This window comes from Adelges cooleyi, unplaced genomic scaffold (genome assembly GCF_023614345.1).
Source record: "Adelges cooleyi isolate 19-005CV unplaced genomic scaffold, UGA_ACOO_1.1 ACOO_flye_CR_arks_rails_tigmint_CR_PRNA_651, whole genome shotgun sequence".
In the NCBI taxonomy this organism is placed as follows: Eukaryota; Metazoa; Arthropoda; class Insecta; order Hemiptera; family Adelgidae; genus Adelges; species Adelges cooleyi.
The window spans coordinates 773493-782118 of record NW_026096352.1 but is presented as its reverse complement, the minus strand read 5'-3'; the positions used below and the strand labels follow the sequence as shown (position 1 = coordinate 782118).

The 8626-nt window shown below is 40.8% G+C and overlaps 1 protein-coding gene across 6 annotated transcripts in view; it reads right to left on the bottom strand.

Annotated features, from left to right (window-relative positions):
- Nucleotides 1-2601: 2601 nt before the first annotated feature.
- Nucleotides 2602-8626, bottom strand: part of LOC126844754 (eyes absent homolog 1-like) — a 32679-nt gene continuing 26654 nt past the window's right edge. For 5 of the 6 annotated variants that reach the window (XM_050583154.1, XM_050583149.1, XM_050583153.1 and 2 more), the window contains 10 exons: nt 7648-8006; nt 6494-6978; nt 6057-6369; nt 5290-5373; nt 4977-5218; nt 4632-4721; nt 4282-4543; nt 3797-3911; nt 3492-3714; nt 2602-3031 (listed from right to left, as the gene is read on the bottom strand). In XM_050583154.1, coding sequence (XP_050439111.1) covers nt 2951-3031; nt 3492-3714; nt 3797-3911; nt 4282-4543; nt 4632-4721; nt 4977-5218; nt 5290-5373; nt 6057-6369; nt 6494-6978; nt 7648-8006 — 2254 coding nt within the window. In that variant the 3' untranslated portion in view covers nt 2602-2950. The remainder of the gene's footprint in view (nt 3032-3491; nt 3715-3796; nt 3912-4281; nt 4544-4631; nt 4722-4976; nt 5219-5289; nt 5374-6056; nt 6370-6493; nt 6979-7647; nt 8007-8626) is intronic. The other variant, XM_050583155.1, reaches the window with a different exon arrangement.

Sequence of the window (8626 nt, the reverse complement as noted above, 5' to 3'; positions counted from 1 at the left end):
AAATAACGGTACATGCAAGTATGATGTAACCTTAACGGAGACTCCACGCCAGCACACTCTACTAGTTATTCCAACAGAAGCCAAAGCTGATGTGGAAAACATGTATTTAAAGGAGGTTAAACCTAACCGCACCAGAGAGTGGGCACTGATACTGAATATTGGCTCGGTTGTCGGAAGGTGATGACTCTTTGGTTCCCTCTGAGAGACTAAAAGTTGGGCTCGAGTGGACCACATTATATAGTCACATGCTATGGCATGGTCGTTGTTGATTGGTCGGGGGTGTGGTCAGTGGTGGTGTCGAGTACTACCATTGGCTGAGGGGCCGGCCGTAGTAAGAACATTGCGTTGCTGCGGCAACAACAACAACTATGTAAGCAAAACATTGGTTTTTCCGTAGCTAAAAATAGTTTGCACCGTAACGTGACAATGACCATAATGACTCGACTAAATTTTTTTTTTTTTTACCAAAACCGTAATACGGTTCGGGCCTCGTTTCCAGTTTAATATTGTTTTTTGGATACACCCATTTTTTCGGATTGTCAATAGGATTGTTCAGCCCGTCGTCCAAACGCAACACTGCGATGTCGCCAACTCTATATTGTGGTTCGTACCTGGGATGGATGAACCCCAAATCTTCAGGGTCAACATGTTTTAAATTATCTTTAGACTGACATGGCTCTGAGAAGGGATTTCCATGCAGACACACCTGTATTGCAAAAACAAATATAGGTATAAGAAATATCTGCCCACAAGACATACAGCTTTAACTTTGTAATAAACGCCAGTCCTACTACACACTGACAGTGACTAGCATTTGTGTAATAATAAAATCTACAACAATTTTGTCGTCAGTATTTTAGATAACTCAAATTTATCAAAACTTAACAAAATTAAAATATAAATTGTAAATATTGGAACCTAGATAAAGTTCTCGTTGTTTTAAAATATGTAAAAAAAATTTGTCTACGATTCATAATTTCATAACAAAATCATATTAAACTGCCATCAAGGATGCTGCGAAAGTCCTAAATATAAATTAACCACAAAAATATAGTCCTGATTACTCAACTAATAATTCACACATCACACTTTAATCTTGTAATGATGATTTTAATAAAAAAAATCTAATACATAACTCTTTATATAATAGCACCTTATATTATACCTCTTATCTATTACCCCCTATATCCTATCTCCTATCTCTTACCCTATCTCTAATCTCTTATCTCTTATTAGATAACAGCGTAACGCTTTTGCCAGAGCAAAAAAACATATTTTAAACCTTAATTACTGGTCGCCATGGCTGCAGATTTTTATTTGTTGATCTTTATTTTGTCTATTAAGAAAACGTTACACGAATTGATACCAATACTACCATGATCGTGTCAGTTATATACTTATGTGAAACGACTTACCGTGATGCTTTCAAGTTTTGGTACTGACACAAAAGAAGCCCCAATCAATACGTGCTGACAGCTTGGAAACGTCGCGTTCTTCAACTCATATTCAGAGCACAATAAATATCCATGGACTTGTATTGTAGTGCCATTTGCGACGATGGTCACGCCCACGATCCCGTCTTTGTCGAAGGTTCTTATCTCTCTTTTGTTGTCTCTGTCGAGTTTTTCTAAGTAATCCCAATTCGGTTTTCTGTAGTCGTCAATGCGGAACGCACCGTCGGCCACACCGTCAAACCACACTGTCAGCAAAACGACAATTACCCTGACAATTCGGTACATCTTATCTAGTCACTCGATCACGGTTAAGTAAATGACATAACAAGTAAACACCAAGCCGGATTATAACACTAACAAACTTCCGCTTAGCAACGCGGTTATGTTGGTATTTCTTATTTTTATACTTGCACATAATTAATAGTTCGACCAATTATGTGGTACTTGATACTATACTTGATTATGCAAAAGCTAAAATAAAACAGTTAAAGCGTTTAAACACATAATAGGTACTATTATTATTTTGTGATCACCACGTAAATCTTCTTTGTACACATATATGTAGTATTCAACTAGGCCGTGTACTATACTAAATTTAAAGTTAAACCCAAATTAGCCTTCAAAATCTACATCCTAATCATTTTTCAGTTGCAGACTCTGTTTGGTCCGATGCGTTTCACTTATTGTTTTCTTAATTTTACAAATTTGTCATTTTTCTTTTTCTAATAACATGTTTTCACTCTATTGTTAATTAACAGTTAAATTTGTATTACAGAAACAATTATATTTTTATTCACACTGGAAGTGCAATAATTGATAAAAAAAAAAAATATTATTATTACATTAACTACAAATCAAAACGTTTGTAAAAAGAAAAGAAAAATTAAATAACGGCGCATATACTTAGTTTTCACAGAGTATGTTGAGTTGCAGCCAGTCCAGAGTTTAAGGGGTATTAGCTGTGTTTTATTAATATGCTTATTGCAGGTTTTGCAATTTGCCCAGTTATAACATTTTACACAATAACATACACATACATATTTTATGTACCTAGTTATTGTTAATTGTTATACACTTGAGAAGTGTTGCGGCTTGTGTGTTAAAATGTCTAAAATAAAACTAATAGTTTACACTATTATTTCATCATTATAACGGTATATTATATTTTATCTAGATAAAATGTGTTATATATTTTAATAAAATAATACAAATAGAAATATCGAGTATGGTATGTATGTACAATATTATGTATACTAGATAAATAAATACAAATGTAAAGCCTATTGTGACGGGCGAGGTGCATCGTGTACAACAAATTTGTGGTGAAAAAAACACACATTTTCTCTCTTTCTCTCTTCATTTTTTTTGATTATTATTAAAATTTGTTTAAATTCTACCGTCTTAAGTTTACAATCAACACAGAAAATATTTTATAATTTGTTTTATGTACAATATTACAGTGGAGTTTGTGTGTGCCATCGGTTCAGTGCAACTATTTACAGGAAACCCATGTCCAACGCGTTGTAGAGTGCTGCCAGATCATTGCGAGACGAAATTCTCCAAAAAGGAAAATTCAACTGCAAGACAAACGATTAAAATAAATAAATAAATTCTTTTTTTGTAAAAAGTACAAAACTAACCTTGGCATTATTTTTTTGTTTAAACAAAATCTCAAATAATAAATACAATTTTGTTTTTACACAAATATCCAAACAATGATTTCGAATTATATTTAAAATATAACAATAAATCACTGTGGCACCGTGTGTGATTAAAATTAAATCTCTTGAATGATAATTATTGGATCATGGTACGTTGTCTCTTATGGAAGGTTATCATGTTCATGTTCATTTTCCTCATTAAACGTCCTGCTTCTCCTCCCCTCTATCCCTTCTCTTCTCCATCATACTCACTCTTCTCCTCTCACTTTCCTATACCTATCCTCTCTTCTCCCTCGCTTTCCCTCCCCTCTTTTCTCCATCTCGTCACAAAATAATGCCAGGGTATAGTGACACATAGCACGGTCATATCGGGTACCTGTCTGGCCGCGGTTTCCTCTTCGTGCCCGTCGCCGATCACCACGTACGTGCACTTCCGGCCGAACCTGGCCACGACACGTTCGAAACACGAGTCCTTGCCGATTTTCGTGGCCGAATAGATGTTGTCCACCTGGAACAACCCACCGAGACCGTACAGCAACACTTTGGACAGGGCCGGTATCAAATGAGTGGTGGTCACCAGAACGTTTACGCAGCTCGGCCTGCGAAAAAAAAACGGTTACAAATACAATTCCTACTCAAGTACACGTTTGCGACGGTCCGTCACCGCCGCCGTCCACTTACCGAGAGTTGATAAGGCCTAAACACTTAATGGCCATCGTCAGCCAATCGTCGGTGTGCAGTTCGATGTCGGCCCTCAGCTGCAGCCAAGCGTCCCTTTTGCCGGGTCCCAGGAGTCCTGTAACGCGAACAGCCTGTCGTTATTTGAAGTCTAAGATGAAGTCCTTTCCCTCCCATAGCTCATGTAAAACTCGGAAAGTATGATACGCGACCCCCCCCCCTCCCTATTCGAGAACGACCGGTAGGATTTAAGCTTTTTGATTTTATATATAAGTCGAAACAAGTAAAACCAAAAAGTGACTAACTAACAATTTATGATTTTTTTTTTAAAAATAGTCTCTTATACCTATAAATAATTTTTTGCAACTGATCTAAATACTGTGAATAAATGAATAATGTGCTAGCACAAAAAATGGGGGTTTTTAGAGAGAAGATATCCGAGAGTAGGGTTAGGCCAAGATAGGACTTAGGAATACTACTGTTTTTACCTCCGACGGAATTGCGGTAGTTGTTGTAGAGTTCTTTGATCTTCCTGTAGCGAAACGCTAGCTTGCGCATCCAGTCGACACCGCCGCGGACCTGCGAAGAAGAACCGGCGCCCTGACCTCCTGCACACCCTCCGCCTGACATCATGTGATGGTGTTGCCCGTGATGCTGGCTGTGGAACCCGTCGGTGCTGAAGTTGTAGCCGTTCAGGTCTTGTCCGTTGTCGTCGGACGCCACGTCGTCGATGTGCACTTGATCGCATTCCTGTAGAAATCAACGTTAAGCCCAACTTACACACACACACACACACACACAACCACTCATCAAAACTCTTAAACAGTCGGACTCTTACTTCGATTTCGTTGAAGAAGAAACTGTTGTCGGCCAAATTGAATATCATCTCCTCCATACGGTAACCCAGCGGTTGCATGACCTGTTGGTCCTGTATGACAAAATCAAAAATTAAGGGTTAATAGTGTTTTTGACTAGGCATTCCTCAAGTATTATCGTATTAGTAGTGTTCAGCATAAAAATATTATGAATTTCAGGCTTTGGCAGAAGGAGAGGAGGAGGGGCGAGGTCTAAAGGCTAGGGAAGTTCAAATTCTAGACATTAAACAGCCTACGGTTGTACTTATTTAGCGCTCTGTTTTATAGGTAAGTCCCGTCTACAGCATGTGTCTGCGAGCTTAACGTACTTTGGAATGGTTGGTGGCGAAACCGCCGGTCAACAGCGAATTGAATATGATTATGGTCTCGTCCAGGTCCCAAATAAACACCCTTTCAAGCTGCTGTTGTTGACAGTCTCCCGCCGTCGTCGTGTTGCCGGTCGATTGCAAGGGCGACGGGTTATTGACCAGCGAAGCCAAAGGCCCGCCTGCGTTTGCAGCTACGGATCTCCTGCCACGACCACCTCGGTTGCTGCCGTTACCACAACGACCTGTGAAATCAATGTGTTTCCAAAAAGTAGAGAAAATGTTATTTTTATGATGTTTTCATTGATAAACATACCGCCGTTGTCGACTAGTCGGCGGCCACCACCAGACGTTGTTGATTTGACGGGTGACGACGGCGACACAGAAGTCGGTGGACTGTCTGCAAAGATAAAAACACACATGGAAAAGTCAATGCCAGTTGTCATTTCAACAATATTATTTGGTGTTCGGATTGGATACCTAATGCTATTCAATAGACACATCAATAAGGGGTGGGTTGAGTCTCGGTTTTTTTTAATCAATAATCGCTTTAACCCTGACGTGGATTCTGGCCATTGACTGAAACTATTACAGTCTAACAGACACGAAAAAGAGATCCGAGATCGATTTAAATGATGAATAATTGGTCGAACAGCTGTTCAAGGCAAGGAATATAGGTATACAAGTATAAGTGAACGGTTTGAGATGGCGTTGGCGATGAATGTTAAACGAAAACATGTACTTTTATGTTTTTATGCAAAAATAGGGCCTGTATACGTTATAAAAGTTAAAAAAGTATCTCAAAACATGTATGCCCTTTTCTAGTGTATAACAAATATTATATGTTAACAAATTTTAGCTTAAAAATCGCCTTAACAAATGCTAGTGTAAAAACTCCTTATGCTCATTTTAATTGTGCCAATAGTAATTATGTTTTGGTTAATGGTCATAACGGAGTTGTCCAAACTGATTACTGATAATATCACGAATTCATTGCGGTGGATATGATTTGCCTTGTACTTACTTAACCTACTTAGTACTTTAGCTAAACTTAATATTATTTTAGTGTATTTTTAAACATACCTGGTTGGAGTACACCCACGACCGGTTGCAGTTGGCCGTAAGTGGGCGGATTGCTGCCATAGTGTGCGGACGGTGATGAATAGCCGCCAGGACCTTGGGACGCGGCTGATGCTGCGGCGGCGGCTGCTGCAGCAGCGGCCGCATAGTAACTGGCCACCGCGGCGGCTGCTGTACTGGCCGACGATTGATGATGGTGACCACCACCGACAGCACCGTGATGTCCGCCGACCTGATGTCCAGCGCCATGATGTCCGGCTGTCGTAGAATACCCGGCCGTCGACCCTCCCCCTCCGCCGTATCCTCCCGTATAATCCTGGAAATTATTTATTAACCGCCTTAGTTCGGACTATTGTACAGTGCACAGAAAAGCTCAAAAAAAAAAATTGAAGAGAAGAGTTTGGCCATTATTGTGATCCACACACGTGCTCGCCACTCACCTGTTGCGCCGCAGCAGCAGCGGCCGCTGCCGCAGCGACGGCAGCCGCGGAATAACAACTCTGTCCGCCACCGCCGCCGCCGTTGTACACTCCGCCGACACCGTTGTAACCGCCTGAATAAGACATGACATTGTTGACCATTAGGCCGCCGCCGCCACCGCCGCTGGTCAACTGTTGTTGTAGTGGCGGCGAAGAGGGAGGTCCGTACAGGCCGGTATACGCCGTGCCAATACCGCCGTCGTCATGGTGCATGTGGTGCATGTCATGATGGTGATGATGACTGTTGTGGTAATCACCGCCGCCGCCGTTTTGTTGCATCTGGTGATGGTGATGCTGTTGTTGTTGGTGATGGGGGAATTGGTGAGGATGTAGATCCAATTGTTGCAAGTGGTGTTCGGCGCCGTTTTGCAGACCCTGGTGCTGTTGATGTTGCAACAGCAAAAGGGAATCGCCGGCACAAGGTGACTTTCTGGCAATGCCGGTGGCTAAAACACAAAACAAGTAAATGAGTAAATTTGAAAATAATATATCGAGCAAAAAACACTACACTACTTTTAAGTGGTTTGGTAAGACAAGAAAGATCCGGAAATCGGATTAAAAACGGTCGCGACGCACGATCACATTAAAAAATATTGTGTTCTTAATAAAATGCCATAGACGCTGTCAATGTATGTTCGACGGACTGGGCGCAATGCCGGTTTATTATTATTTTTTATTATTCACCACTGTCGCATTAAGGCGAGCGTTGCGAAAATTGTATTTCACGACAGGATTACCAAGACCGTCCGATCTGCAACCGGAGGGGAAAAATACAACACACAGCCCGATGTCGGTGGTTCGTCGTGTGCTGGCCGGCTCGTTTGACTCAGCAAATCAAGATGGGTGGCCGTTTTTTTATTAATTCAAAATAATATTGTCATGTTATATTTTATACAATACAACGCACAACCGAGATGTGACGTACAATTACGTTTTTAATTTCTTAGAGATAAACGCACAAATAGCCCGACCGGTAACGGCTCGACGGTTTAAAACTCGCATAATTTTATATAAAAGAATATTAAAGTCAATTTTACAGTTAATAAAGTCGAAGAAGAAGAGGTTTTGTAATCAAAACAAAACAAACTATTCCTAGCGAATATTTACACACTTACCGGAATAGTTACACGTCCCTGGTCCACCGTACTGTGGTTGGTTTTGCAGATGAGTTCCGGCACTGCTGTCTCCGTAGAATCCGCCGCCACTGGCACTGCTCAGCAAGCTATAGCCGCCACAGGGCGAAAGCGGCGGAGGAGATATGAGTGCCGTGGCCACGGGTGGGGGTTGTATAGAAGACGCCGACGTGGCCGTGGGCGACGACGTGATTTGAGGTCTGGGTGAAGAAGGCGGTGGTGACTGAGGTGACGGGGACGACGAAGAGGCCGTCACCGCGGACGCCCCGACGGACACCCCGCAGCCACCGGACTCTACGACGCCCCGGTAAGCGGAAGCTGTCTGTTGCATGCTGCTGCTGCTAAATAACACAAAATCAACCAACGACATGAGATTAAAAAAAAATACTCGGCCTTTTTTGGGAACAGTTAGGCTCTTGTCTATTTATTATACTGCAACTTAAATAGTATGTTTTGTTTTGATAATAGTAAAATTACCAATCTAATCGTGCATAAAACTTTTTTGGAACCAGACGTGTTATATTATGTTTAACATATTATAGAAAATATGAACCTCCAGCTATCTTATCTCCTGCAATATCTCTATTATCTCGCACGCTTTTTCGGACTATCACTGTATCTCCGCAGGTATCCTCTACCCTGATCCTAGGAACCGGTTTAAATACTCGGTTTATTTTCCTCCCTTATTATTTACATAATACATATATTAGCTATCTCGATCGACTTGCTCTGATCTGTTCGGTTGTTCAAGCAACACTTGTATATGTACTACCTTTTATAATAAAATTAATTAATCATTTTTTTTCTATCTTCCCTAACCATCGTACACACTCATAAAGTCTCGAGGGGAACGTTCAACGTTAAGAGCGAAATTGTATATAATTAATCACTAAAACGCGAAATCACTCTCTAAGGTGTCTACCGAACTGATTTCGAAAAAAAAGTTTATGTTATAAAGTTT